Source organism: Salmo salar, chromosome ssa07 (genome assembly GCF_905237065.1).
Source record: "Salmo salar chromosome ssa07, Ssal_v3.1, whole genome shotgun sequence".
NCBI lineage: Eukaryota > Metazoa > Chordata > Actinopteri > Salmoniformes > Salmonidae > Salmo > Salmo salar.
The window spans coordinates 24,547,221-24,561,435 of NC_059448.1; the positions used below are offsets into that span (position 1 = coordinate 24,547,221).

Consider the following 14,215-nt stretch of genomic DNA (forward strand, 5'->3'; position numbering starts at 1 on the left):
TTTTTACAAAACAAAAGCCTGAAAAGACTTTAATACTTCATACAAAGTAAACATTTTTGAGTCAAGGACGGATTATGATGTGCAGGTATAATAGGGTTGTTCTACGAATACACTCTACAATACAAATAATTCCAAAATGCATTGTCATAGTTACACTGTGGCTTTCCTAAGGGTAGAATAGAATGCTCCTTGAATCCTAATTCTATGGGTTATAGAGTATCCACTGAAGCCACATCAAACTTTAACAATAGCTTTTCCAATGTTTTCTCCCTGCAGCATTCCCATAAAGGCAGCAGGCATGTTCTCAAAGCCTTCAGTGACTTGCTCACGACACTGCAGTTTCCCCTGTGGATGAAACACAACATTATGACATGGTCATTCAGCCGTCACCACCCAGCTAGCACATTTGGTTCCTTGGAAGTTGTGGGAATGTACGTTTTTGGTTTCCCATTGATTCTGGGAACGAAGCCATAAGTCTCCTGATTGTTAAAACAAAACGTTTTTTAAACGTTCTGAGAAAGAAAGTGAAAATTGCAAAAGCTGGCAATTAGGCCTACCGGCTAATGGAAACCCTGGTGTGCGTGTGTAGGCAACCTGCCCCTCCCCTCCCCTCGGAAGCATAGTCTAGTAGCCTACTGACATTACAAGTGTGATTCAGATATTTTTAATTAGAGAAGATTTGATAAGCCTTTTCAATTCTAGTTAAGGATACTATAGTTATCACATTGGATTTATTAACTACAAAAAAGGTATAACGTGTTTTTATTTTAATTCTGATGCCACAAAAAACGATATACAGTCACTTTTTTGGGGTTCAAACCAGTTCAGAACTTTCTTTTGCTTGTCGGAACGGTGGAACGTACATTTTTTTGAAAATAATTTGTTCCAACCCTGCTTTTAACTTATTTAACTCATACAAAGCTGTTCCTTTTAGTCTATTAAAACAGACCCTATTTCAACGGAAACTAGCGCTCATTAAGATCAGGTGTGGCCAATTAGTGGGCGCTGCCAACAAACATGAACACTTAACAAGAAAGATTAAATAAATATTCTTACTACATTCTTTGAACATTACTAATGTAGAACTATGAGGAAACCTGTAGAAAACGTTATGCTGAACTACTGAAATTCCCACAGAAGTACGTTGTTTCTTAACGTTTCGGACAATTGCTTTAAATAGAACCATGAGGAAACATTATGGGAAGGTTGTATGCAATACAACAACCATGCTTTAAGAAACATGGTTCTCAGAACGTTATGTGCTAGCTGGGTATAATCTAAAGTATACAGTGGCAAGAAAAAGTATGTGAACCCTTTGGAATTACCTGGATTTATGCATAAATTTGATCTGATCTTCATCTAACTTACAACAATAGACAAACAAACAGTGGTTAAACTAAAAACATAATTTAAACATTCATAGTGTAGGTTGGGAAAAGTATGTGAACCCCTAGGCTAATTGCTTCTCAAAGCTAATTGGAGTCAGGAGTTAACTAACCTGGAGTCGAATCAATGAGACGAGATTGGAGATTTTGGTTAGGGCTGCCCTGCCGCATAAAACTTTTTAGGGCTGCCCTGCCCCATCTTGCTATTCACAAGAAGCATTGCCTGATGTGAACCATGCCTCGAACAAAAGAGATCTCAGAAGACCTAAGACTAAGAATTGTTGACTTGCATAGAGCTGGAAAGGGTTACAAAAGTATCTCTAAAAGTGAGTCCACGGTAAGACAAATTGTCAATAAATGAAATTTCAGCACTGTTGCTACTCTCCCTAGGAGTGGCCGTCCTCCGAAGATGACTGCAAGAGCACAGTGCAGAATGAGGTTAAGAAGAATCCTAGAGTGTCAGCTAAAGACTTACAGAAACCTCTGGAAGATGCTAACATCTCTGGACGAGTCTACAATACATCAAACAGTAAACAAGAATGGTGTTCATGGGACGACACCATGGAAGAAGCCACTGCTGTCCCAAAAAAACATTGCTGTACATTTGAAGTTTGCAAAAGAGCACCTTTTGTGGACATCTGTCCACAAAATATTCTGTGGACAGATGAAACTAAAGTTGTGTTGTTTGGAAGGAAGGAAAACGCAACACTATGTGTGGAGAAAAAAAGGGACACCACACCAACATAAAACCTCATCCCAACTAAACTATGGTGGAGGGAGAATCATGGTTTGGGGCTGCTTTGCTGCCTCAGGGCCTGGACAGCTTGCTATCGTCGACGGAAATATTAAACATTTTGTCCGCCAATTGAAGCTCAACAGAAGTTAGGTGACGCAACAGGACAACAACCCAAAAGACAGAATTAAATCAACAACAGAAGGGCTTGAACAGAAGGAAATACGCCTTCTGGAGTGGCCCAGTCAGTCCTGACCTCAACCCGATTGAGATGCTGTGGCATGACCTCGAGCTGTTCACACCAGACATCAAGAATATTGTGGAACTGAAACCGTTTTGTAAAGAGGAATGTTCCAAACTTCCTCCTGACCGTTGCGCAGGTCTGATCCGCAACTACAGAAAATGTTTGGTTGAGGTTATTGCTGCCGAAGGAGGGTCAACCTGTTATTACATCCAAGGGTTCACATACTTTGTCATACTGCACTGTGAATGTTTACATGGTGTGTTCAATAAAGACATGAACAATTATAAATTTTTGTGTGTTATTAGGTCAAGCAGACTGTGTTTGTCTATAGTTACATGAATGACTTAAATGAAGATCAGATAAAATGTTATGACCGATTTATGCAGAAATCCAGGTAATTCTAAAGGGTTCACATACTTTTTCCTTGCCACTGTAGGTAACGTTAGGTATATAAGCTGTGTTCGAATACTCACGCTACCCTCACAAACCATACAATTTGTGACGTGAATTGAGTATATAGTATGCTTATTGGTCATAGTATGGATATAGTTAGTGTGCCAATAGTTCCCGGGTGTCGTACTAAATTTGCCAAAATATGAAGTATACACACAAAGGACGCTATTTCCTTACTTTAGGGCTCATAATGCAATTCAGGAAATGGGCGTGGCTTCACCTAGTTTTACAGATTTTAAGAAAATGGCGGAAAATATGCAGCCTAAATCCAACGATAGCCGATACAATTTCATTGCTTTAACTAATGACAAATGTTAAGCAATGTAATAAAGTAATGCCTTTTCAAATAAGTTACCTTACACGTTATGTTGGATGACAATTTGTTAGCTACGCTGTCCTTACGAACCACATAGCATAGCATATCATTACATCACACAGTATGTTAGCTAGCTACCTAACGTTAGTTGGCTACTTATACATTAAACTTGGCAGTATATTAACTATAGGCTAATTAACTACCCAACGTTTATTGACTTGATTATTCCCGTCATTCTTTGCTTAGATAAATTGTATAGTCCTTGTGCGTTCTTAATGGTCATTCGGGTGCCTTCGTAAATTCACTTCGGCTATCTACTGTGATTTCAGAGCATTCTCCTGAGTGTAGCAGAGCGCTCAACACTGGTTGAATATGGCCGGTGTCAGTTAACGTCGCAAAAACGCGTAGTTAAATTGTTGCCAGCAACAGTCACCAACGCTCTGGATAACAAACTGCCTAACCAGCTCTGTTAGGGCGAATGAAATGATCAGAGTGGTCACTCATTTGTGTCTGGAAGTAGCTAGCCAACGTTAGCTAGGGTGCTTGACTGCAGTTGTAAGGTCAGAACGCTCAAATCAACCCTACTCTTCGGCCCCCGCGTCCAGTGTGCGCTCCGAGAGCAAAACGCTCTGAATTTACAAACGAACAATCTGACAAGGCTCTAAATTTACAAACGAATGATCTGACAACGCTCTGAATTTACGAGCGCACTCTGACACTCCAGATTGAATTTAAGAACACACCCTATGTCGTAAAATGTCTAACTAGCCATTTGTTATGCTAACTTGCTAGCAAGAGGTTGCATAGCAACAGCATCAACTTCCGCTAGATCGGCGAAGAGCTAGTACTCTCAACTGAAAGGATACTGTTCCGTTTACAGTGTACTAAAATGAACTAATAGTATGTAGTATACACTGTTAGTATGGGTATTTGAACACACATATAGTCTGTGACAAACATTTCATATTGTAAATGTGAATACCTGCAAGCATGGTGTACAGTTAACAGACATATTCAGAATATGTAAGACGGTGTCCAAATTGGTTACCCATAGAATTGTCATATGATTATGATCGGACAGTTTTATCTAGCCTGAAATCTCAAACCGGTTTTGTGCTAACATTTCACTCCTTGTACTCCATGTCATTGCTAAACTGTGTGCATGACGATGAGCAAGGAGTGGAATGATGGCACAGACTGATACCCGGGCTAGTTTTTATCCCAAGTACTGTACTTGCCTCTCTCTTCCAAGCCATGAGTCTCATCAGAGACTCTGGGTTCTTATGCTCCCACCTGCCCACCATGAAGCCCTCCATCTTTAGCTGCTTGAAGATCATGGTCAGATGGGGGTATGGGCCTGATAGATAAGATTAGATACAGTGCATTCAGAAAGTATTCAGACCCCTAAACTTTTTCCACATGTTGTTATGTTACAGCCTTATTCTAGGCTGTAACGTAATAAACAAACTGACATTTCCATAAGTATTCAGACCCTTTACTCAGTACTTTGTTGAAGCACCTTTGGCAGCGATTACAGCATCAAGTATTCTTGGGCATGACGCTACAAGCTTGGTACCTGTATCTGGGGAGTTTCACCCATTCTTCTCTGCAGATCCTCTTGAACTCTGTCAGGTTGGATGGGGAGCGTCACTGCACAGCTAATTTCAGGTCTCTGCAGAGATGTTTGATTGGGTTCAAGTCCGGGCTCTGGCTGGGCCACTCAAGGATATTCAGAGACTTGTCCTGAAGCCATTCCTGCATTTTCTTGGCTGTCTGCTTAGGGTTGTTGTTCTGTTGGAAGGTGAACCTTTGCCTCAGTCTGAGATCCTGAACAGTCTGGAGCAGGTTTTCGTCAAGAAGCTCTCTGTACTTTGTCCCGTTAATCTTTTCCTCGATCCTAACTAGTCTCCCAGTCCCTGCCGCTGAAAAACATCCCCACAGCATGATGCTGCTGCCACCACGCTTCACCGTAGGGATAGTGCCAGGTTTCCTCCAGACGTGATGCTTGCCATTCAGGCCAAAGAGTTCAATCTTAGTTTCATCGGACCAGAGAATCCTTTTTCTCATGGTCTGAGAGTCCTTTAGGTGCCTTTTGGCAAACTCCAAGTGGGCTGTCATGTGCCTTTTACTGAGGAGTTGCTTCCGTCTGGCCACTCTACCATAAAGGCCTGATTGGTGGAGTGCTGCAGAGATGGTTGTCCAGCTGGAAGGTTCTCCCATCTCCACAGAGGAACTCTGGAGCTCTGTCAGTGACCATCGTGTTCTTGGTCACCTCCCTGACCAAGGCCCTTCTTCCCCGATTGCTCAGTTTGGCCGGGCGGCCAGCTCTAGGTAGAGTCTTGGTGGTTCCAAACTTCTTCCATTCAAGAATGATGGAGGCTGTGTTCTTGGGGACCTTCAATGCTGCAGAAATGTTTTAGTATCCTTCCCCAGATCTATGCCTCGATTACAATCCTGTCTCTGAGCTCTACAGACAATTCCTCTGACCTCATGGCTTGGTTTTTGCTCTGAGATGCACTGTCAACTGCGGGACCTTGTATAGACAGGTGTGTGCCTTTCCAAATCATGTCCAATCAATTGACAATTTACCACAGGTGGACTCCAAGTTGTAGAAACATCTTAAGGGCGATCAATAGAAACAGGATGCACCTGAGCTCAATTTCGAGTCTCATAGCAAAGGGTCTGAATACTTATGTAAATAAGGTATATATTTTTAAATCAATGTGCACTAATTTCTAAAAACCTGTTTTCGCTTTGTCATTATGGGGTATTGTGCGTAGATTGAGTAAAAAAAGTGTTAGCCCTTTTAGAATAAGGCTGTAACTTAACAAAATGTGGAAAAAGTCAAGGGTTCTGAATACTTTCCAAATGCACCGTAGATCGATGGATATAGTGACAGAAATAGGAGAGAGAGAGGTGATGTATAGGCATATTTTTTGTTGTTGATTTGACCATTTAAAATACATAAAGAAGCCACACCAAGCAACAAATACATCTTCCAAAATGGCAGAGGATTATATACACAAAAAGTCAAGACTTGTTTCCATTGTGGTCCTTTATAATAGAACACAGAGTTCCAATATGTTTATTCATTCATTTCTATGTAATCTCTCATGGTCAGATCTGTGTAAACATAACTGGTACTGTAGAATATTTTGTGACTGAGCGAGATGCATACGATCACTAGCAGCAGTTGTTCCGATGTTTGGGTTTTTCGTTACTGGTTATTTGGTGCTAGCATCTTTTCAAACATGGGACATTCAGAGAGGGTGAAGCGTCTCGTTCCGGTTCCTCTCCTTGTTCTAGCATTTCTTGATCCCTTCTCTTAACATGTTTGGACCCAGAACTTAATCGAGCAGTTGACCAATTACGTGAGACTAGTTCTGGGTTAATCGAGATGAATTACTATGCAATGAAACACGAGTGAATGAAATGCATTCAGTTGGTCACAGGTCAGTCTGAGTGTAATGCTGGCTAATGGCGCCCTCTAGTGGAATATTAAAATGAGCAACACTGACAACATATCAACATAACAATACAGTACGAGTTAGGCAATGTAGAGTTGACATCTTTGAATGATTTTGAAGATGAGAGAGAGATCAGACCTGTCTGTGGATTGGTGTCATTATAGGTTGAGATGCTGCCGCACACAGCTATCCTTCCAAACTCCTTCATCTGAGGAATGGCGACACTGGAGAAAGGGCCTCCCACCTTGAAAACGGAGAAATGTCCATTATGTCGAGCTAAATATGTTAAGATGAAATAACTGTTACCCAATACTGACAATTCATATCCATGTCTAACAATATTAAAACCAGAGAAATACTACTTTATTACTAAATATTAACCCTCTATATCTAACAATATTACCAACTACCAGAGTGAATTACACCACTTTATATAACTACAACCAAATACTTTAACTACTTTATAACCTACGTTCTCAAAGAAGCAGTCGTATCCGTCGGGCGAGGCAGTCTTCAGGACCTCCTCCAGTGAGCCGACTGTTTTGTAGTTGAAGGCCTCGTCGAAGCCCAGCTCCTTGAGGAAGGCCACCTTGTCGTTGGAAAAATAAAAAAGTGAGTGATGGTCCCTTTTTCATTTTCAGGATAAGTAAAGATAGAGATCACTAGAATTTTTGCCTCCCAGTATTTCATCTTAATCCCTTTTTACCTTGCCGTCGGACCCAGAGGAGCCCACAACCCTGCAGCCCTTGATCTTAGCGATCTGGCCCACGATGGAGCCCACGGCCCCAGCTGCAGCGTTCACCAGTAGGGTCTCTCCAGCCTGAAGTCCCAGCACCTCCTCCAGACCGTACAGGGCTGTCAACCTGAAGTCAGAGCACAAGGGAAGATGGAATAGAAAACAACTTCCATTCAAAAGGAAATGTGTATTTTGCGATTTGTTTTTCCATTCCAAACCTCCTGGAAACCATGCACGTACACACTGGTGACCAGTCTGCAGTCAGAGCAAAAGAGGGGTAGCTCTTTAATAAGAAATGTAACTATAGTCACCTAGCTACAGTAAGATAGCTGTCTATGGAGTTTACCTCCGTTAAAACAAACAGTATCAAACTCATTATCAACACAAGCAATCATACACAACATCTGTGTAACACCACCAACTGTCTCGTCATCCTAAAGCACTGATTACCTTTCTCCCCCTCGTCTGAAAACAATCCTCTCTTCAGTCATGTGTAACATTTAATTACTTGTAATCAGTGTTGTAGTACTCGAGTCCAGACTCGTGACCACATATTGAGTATCTCGGTCTTGGATACATTTTTACTCAGTCTTGGACATGAGGACTCATTTCTTCCCAAGATCAGCTTCTTTTCTGTCAGCGCATAAAACTGCTTCACCAGGCCAAATATTTACACTCCATGTATGACACATGAATATCTTATCACCTATTGAAACTTGGGTTTCCTACTTTACTCGTAGCATCACCGTCCTTTACTTTCGTAGAAAAATATCCTCAAACTTGGTGGCGCTCATCACAATTTCCTTGATTCCCTGGTAGGGAAGAGTGGGGGAAATGGTTTGAATGTTCCGCGCTCACTTTTAGTAAGGGAGATCGGGGAAATTGTAACAGTGTTCCTATCTATTATAGGCCTGTTTGAGTTCGTAATAATTTGTAGAGTGGCACTCTATTTACCCTCAGCATCCATTTTTTTCGCCATTCTGACTGGCTAAAGAATCCATATGCTCTTCTGAAATTTGAACACAGAAATACTGGACATTTTGAACTCTTGTAATGGTGGCGATTTGACAAAATTACAATTTGCTTCGGTCTTGAATCGGTCTCGCTTTAGGTGGTCTCGAACCCAACACTGCTTGTAATAACATTTTAATTTCAAAATAGTTGTGATTATCGAATTAAAAGAGTTGTGATTCAGTAAAACTGTTTAAAGAGTCCTGTGGAAAAGCGGAACAGGACCATAAGTGGTGACCGTGACCTGCTTGCGAAGATACCTGGGGCCCAAATGTTTATTTTATCAACCTAGAAGGAAAACATACAGCTGCTTTTCCTGGCAGACTTGAAGTCAACATTTTTTTCTGCCTTTACTCTGTGAGCTAAAACGATGAAACAGTTGTGCTATAAGTTCTCCAACACTAGCTCCACTGTTAGCATAAACGGTTATGTTAGCATCCCTCTTTACCCAGGACGCCAGAGCGTGACATGCATTTTTCTTCTGGCATGAAAATATAAATGTTCTACTCTTTGTGACCAGAGGTTCAGCCCCATAGTGACCCCCCCCCATATTTGACCCAGAACCCACTGGCACTCAGGAAGCCCCTCCTCCTTACCCTGGCATGCCGATGGCCCCCAGAGCCAGGGACATGGAGACATCCTGAGGCCAGTCAGACAGAAGGCATGTCAGACCTGTCCCATCAGACACAGTGTGGGTCCTCCACCCGCATCTACCAACCACATGGCACCCCACAGGGAAGGTTGGGTTGTTGCTCTGGATCACCCTACAAAAAAAACCCACACACACAAATAAACAAACTGAATTAATGAGGGTTGTTAATTATAATTAAAGTCTGTCTACAACAAGCCTGTGTCAGAAGACACAGATCGTAAAGTATGCTTAATGGATAGTCTGCCATTGAAAGTGCTTTTTAGTTACAGAGAATGCTTAATCTGGGTCTATATGAACCACCCTTAGTGGTTGCTAAATGGTTTTATCCGGAGGCTAGATCGGAGACATGCTGTAGGAAGAGTCAATGGAAGCCTTTGGGATTTTCCCGAAGTATCTGTACTCCTTTATAAAAGAGACAGTACTCAGGCAATTTAATTTAGTGAAATAATTTTAAAAGCCCTAGGGGGCAGGGAATAGTCATTGGGTTCTGTTTATTTTCCCAGGCTGACTCACTCACTCTCACTAACAAACTTTCTCAGTGAAAACACATTGAACCACTCACTTGTGGCAGGAACGGAACCTCGGAACACACTGCCAAGTACATTCAATTTGTTCTCTTACATCTGAAGTCATGAAGAATAATCTATGGCCTCAGAAATGAATAACAGGTGCAGGACTTATTCTCTTCCAGTAAACAGCAGGCATGCATGTCACCCCATGGTAGAGAGATGAAAGGCAGATAACTTGGCCTGCATCCCAAATGGCACCTCATTCCCTGCATAGTGCACTGCTTTTGACCAGGGGCCTAAAAGCAGTGCACTATGTAGGGAATAGGGTGCCATTTGGGATGTAGCCTTGTTTATTTTCCTTACTTGGCCACTTGAGTTCCGATCATCACTTCCCCCTCCTTCATACGCACTCGGCTGAACGGTCTGGAAACAACCACAGATGGCAGGAGAACAATCAGATGCAATGTTTTTCTGTACTATCTACTGAAGGATGTGATTTAGTAATGTTATGGAAAAGTCTATACTGTTCAGAGAACTTTCAATGTTCTAATATGAAGAGTAACATCTGCCACACTGATCCTCAACACTGGGGCCCCTCAGGGGTGCGTACTTAGTCCCCTCCTGTACTCCCTGTTCACCCCCGACTGCGTAGTCAACCACGACTCCAACACCATCATTAAGCTTGCTGACGACACAACAGCGGTAGGCCTGATCACCAACAACAATGAGACAGCCTATAGGAAGAAGATCAGAGACCTGGCAGTGTGGTGCCAGGACAACAACCTCTCCCTGAATGTGAGTAAGACAAAGGAGCTGATCGTGGACTACAGGAAAAGGAAGGCCGAACAGGCACCCATTAACATCGACGGGGCTGAAGTGGAGCGGGTCGAGTGTTTCAAGTTCCTTGGTTTCCACATCACCAAGATAGTCATGACGAGGACACGACAACACCTTTTCCTTCTCAGGAGACTGAAAATATTTGGCATGGGTCCCCAGATCCTCAAAGTTCTACAGCTGCACCAGAGAGCATCCTGACCGATTGCATCACCGCCTGGTATGGCAACTGCTCGACATCTGACCGTAAGACGCTACAGTGCGTACAGCCCAGTACATCACTATGCGGTGTTAGAGGTAGGCCCAAAAAATTGTAAAAGACTCCAGTCACCCAAGTCATAGACTCTTCTCTCTGCTTCCGCACGGTAAGCAGTACCGGAGCGCCAAGTCTGGGACCAAAAGGCTCCTTAACAGCTTCTAGCCCCAAGCCATAAGACTGCTAAACAATTAAATGGCCACCTGGACTATTTACATTTGATCATATTCCTTATAGATATCACATTACATGAGTCATGACAAAAAGCATCCGGTGGCAAATGTTAGGGGAATCTCTCCCTGTCCATTTTTATTTTTGAATTTTCTCCTACCTCATGTATGGATCTACACTGAGAAACAGTGCCTCCAAAAGCACCTCTGAAACAGAAAAAAACAAAAACATTCAAATGTATGACATCACTTGGCTTTAGTCAGGTACAGGAATGTTGTATTCAGTACAAGTACAGGTCCAGATAACCTCAGTAATAGTGCAGATGAGACCTTCACAGTCATTACCTCCATCTTTAGGCTCTGGCAGCTGCTCCAGCTTCAGCTCAAAGTTGCTGTCCTTCGGGAAGCCTTCAAAGTGATGTGTCAGGACCCAGGTCTTGGCTTGAACCATGGCTCTTTGCTTTGGACAACTGAAAGAATAGGCTGTTTACTTAGTACTTAGTTACTTGCTATACCAAAATCTGAAGTGACCTCAGAGCTCATCTAGGGAACCGTTTCTTCTTTTCTATACATACTAGAAATTTCAAGGTAAAGAGAAGAGCAGTCAGTCAAAAAAATATATATTTGGTGTATTACAAGTTGTAAGAGGGAGACACCTCCAGCACAGAAGCAGAGAAAATGTCTAGCAAACCTTTTGGAGACAGGCCCTTTATATCCTACTCAGACAGCACCAAAACATTCTGTAAACACCAGCCCGAGAGTCTTGTAGGAAGACAAACAAAAAGGAAGTGACTGAGCTTGCAACAGAACCACACCGTGTTCACACAATGTCATCAATACAACAGTAAATAATCAGTGTCCTTGTACTTGGACCTCCAGTCTGGTGTCAATCACTATCAACAGAGATGGAAATAATCCATAACATTCACTATCAAGTCTAGTGACCATCAACCCACACCTAGAGTTTCACAAACAGAACACTGGAAATAATGCGTATTTCAGAGAGGGAAAATATATAAATATGCTAAAGATCACTCTAAACTGAATATGAACTTCAGTTAAATTTCCCCATTACAGCAATCATTTCTACTTAAGTATCCTACATTTAGCAACATGTTTACTGTCAAGTCACCTATATACAAATATCAGACTTTGAGATCTAAAATAGTCAAAGTTAAGAAATGCAATAGAGACAGTTGAAATACCCACATGCGTCTATCATAGCAGGATGATGAGAAACTTGAATACTTCAACAAAGGTTGTTATTCAAAGACAGAGAGAGAGAGAGAGAGAGAGAGAGAGTGAGATCAACACACACACACACACACACACACACACACACACACACAAAGGGGGCTGTGCAGGAAAGAGTGCACTGGTGCCAGAAGATGCACAACTGTGAAAGAATATGCAGTTTACTTTGTGTTCAGTTATGCATTGATTTACAGTACTGAACAATACTGACTGTAGTGCAGGCTGCCATCAAGAATAGCTAAATTCACATGGATAAGAGTTTGCACTGTCTATTATTTGCAATCTACTGCACTAGCTTAGCTTGCTAGATAAAGGACTTGCAGAAGCTAGGAGAGCGCTGTGCATTGTTGCAAAGTGAATGCCATGCAAGCCCGCTTCACAGTGGGCTGTCGACCACAACCAGTGAAGAAACTATCTAAGCATTTATCTCCATGCCCGTGGTTTAATACCATGCAGTACTCAGCAAAACTCACGTCGAATAAATTATCAACAAATGCATACATACCGGTCACTGCTCTCCATGCAGAATGAAAGAACTATCAAAATTTCACCGAAAGGACAAAGAGAGCGTGGGTAGGTTGTGCTCGACTACTTTCTCATTGGCTAAAAAGGTTGTTAGCCGATCCGCGTGACGTGGTATACGCAACGTTTCGGGAGTGAATTCATTTTGGATGAGAACGCGCGCATTTATCTAGCCGACCATTGGCTAACTGTTACCCGTTTCCTTCTACCAGAGAAACTGTCGGAAAACAAGTCTGAAACGTATTTCTTCGTCGAAATTACTTGACAAGGTAAAAATAATACTTAAAACAGATGGACAAATTACTTCAGAATTGATGGTGGTTTTGGAAAATGTATTCACTTCACGAGCCTCAGGCGTTCGTTATATAGCATGGATGATGCTGTGGCTAGCAGTTAACGTTAGTTTGCTAACGTTAGCTAGCTTGCATAACTATCCGTGAAACAACTTTTATTCTATCGTTAGCTAGCTAGCCTGTAACGTAAAGGACACTGACAGTTTCACTGTCATACCAGTTATAGTTAAACAAAACAAATGTTTGGTTAAGTATTTCTACAATAATCAGCTCTATAATGCCTTTGCATGAGTAAAGTAACTTAGCTAGCAATCCTTGTGATTTCTTTCGATTTCCTCGCCTCCTAATAAACGTGAGTTACCTAGCTACCCATCTAATAGTGGATATTTTTTACTGACATACAGGCGATGATCAGGGCGGAGAAACTGCTCCTAACAACTTGTTTGTCCTTACAGATTTCACATTTAAAAATGGTTAGTTGAGACTGGGGAGGATGCCTCATTTCAGGGACCGTCTTCTCCACAGGAAATTGTCTTGCTTTGATCAGTGTTTCCCCTAGGATTTATTTCTGCAGGGTGGCAGCACCCCTGCTAAATGAATATAGGGGAAGCACTGCTTGATGGTACCATTTCTAGTAGGGGTGTAGCGGTTCACCATGGTTCAGTACTTATTGTGGTTTTGGAGGTAAGGATTTGTTTTCTCAACAGTGGAAAATGAAATGCCAACAGTTACTGTAGTTAATTTGTTTAAGAAAATAAAAAGTCTTGGTATTCCTTATTCCATATGATCATGAGTCATATAATGCCTGATGAGTGCACAATCACAAATAACAACTTTTTTAAAAAAATTTCTTAAATCAACAACACTGAATTGAAGTGCAAAATGTGTGTGAAATCAATATGTAAACATGGCTCAGACAATGTATAAGCTTATGCTATGTTGCAAAGAGAGAAATTTGCTCACTTGTGTCACTCATAAAGGGGGCGTGTGTTTAGCACAGTAGGCCTACTTTTCGTTTCCCACTTTTCATTTATTCTTAACTAGCGCTCTGTAACCCAGGAGGTCCATCCATCTGCCGAAATGGGATACTCAGTCAGTTAAACAAATCAAAACTGGTTGAGAGAATGCCAAGGGTGTGCAAAGCTGTCATCAAGGCAAGGGGTGACTACTTTGAAGAATCTCAAATATAAAATATATTTTGGTTTAACACTTTTTTGTTGTTGTTGGTTAATACATGATTCCATATGTGTTATTTCATAGATGTGAGGTCTTCACTATTATTCTACAATGTAGAAAATAGAAACCCTGGAATGAGTATGTGTGTCCAAACTGTTTGACTGGTACTGAAGGTACAAGAGGGCAAAGTTTGTAATTAATGGA

At 41.7% G+C, this 14,215-nt stretch overlaps 2 protein-coding genes across 5 annotated transcripts in view; one reads left to right on the top strand and one right to left on the bottom strand.

Moving 5' to 3' along the window:
- On the bottom strand, positions 1-12,805 carry LOC106608861 (prostaglandin reductase 1-like). Of its 2 annotated transcripts, none has more exons than XM_014207042.2 (10): positions 12,526-12,805; positions 11,112-11,236; positions 10,928-10,973; positions 9,870-9,929; positions 8,942-9,109; positions 7,305-7,461; positions 7,071-7,187; positions 6,737-6,842; positions 4,370-4,488; positions 1-345 (listed from the first exon to the last, which is right to left on the bottom strand). In XM_014207042.2, exons 1-10 carry the CDS (start codon positions 12,540-12,542, stop codon positions 235-237), a joined length of 1,026 nt encoding a protein of 341 aa, XP_014062517.1. In that variant the 5' UTR covers positions 12,543-12,805; the 3' UTR covers positions 1-234. The 2 variants fall into 2 exon arrangements, with proteins under 2 accessions (XP_014062517.1, XP_045577721.1); XM_045721765.1 differs by lacking the exon at positions 12,526-12,805 and adding an exon at positions 11,458-11,481.
- LOC106608807 (HAUS augmin-like complex, subunit 3) overlaps positions 12,676-14,215 on the top strand; it is a 23,515-nt gene continuing 21,975 nt past the window's right edge. For 2 of the 3 annotated variants that reach the window (XM_045721763.1, XM_045721764.1), the window contains exon 1: positions 12,676-12,811. The gene's annotated coding sequence lies outside the window, so the exon portion shown is untranslated. The remainder of the gene's footprint in view (positions 12,812-14,215) is intronic. The other variant, XM_045721762.1, reaches the window with a different exon arrangement.

Bases quoted from the DNA above. Each gene is read 5' to 3' on its own strand.
- LOC106608861 (XM_014207042.2), bottom strand. The intron at 6,843-7,070 runs GTAGGTTATAAA...TCCGTTTTCAAG, and splicing joins ACGACTGCTTCTTTGAGAAC to GTGGGAGGCCCTTTCTCCAG. The intron at 346-4,369 runs GCAAGTACAGTA...TTTCATCCACAG, and splicing joins TCATGGCTTGGAAGAGAGAG to GGGAAACTGCAGTGTCGTGA.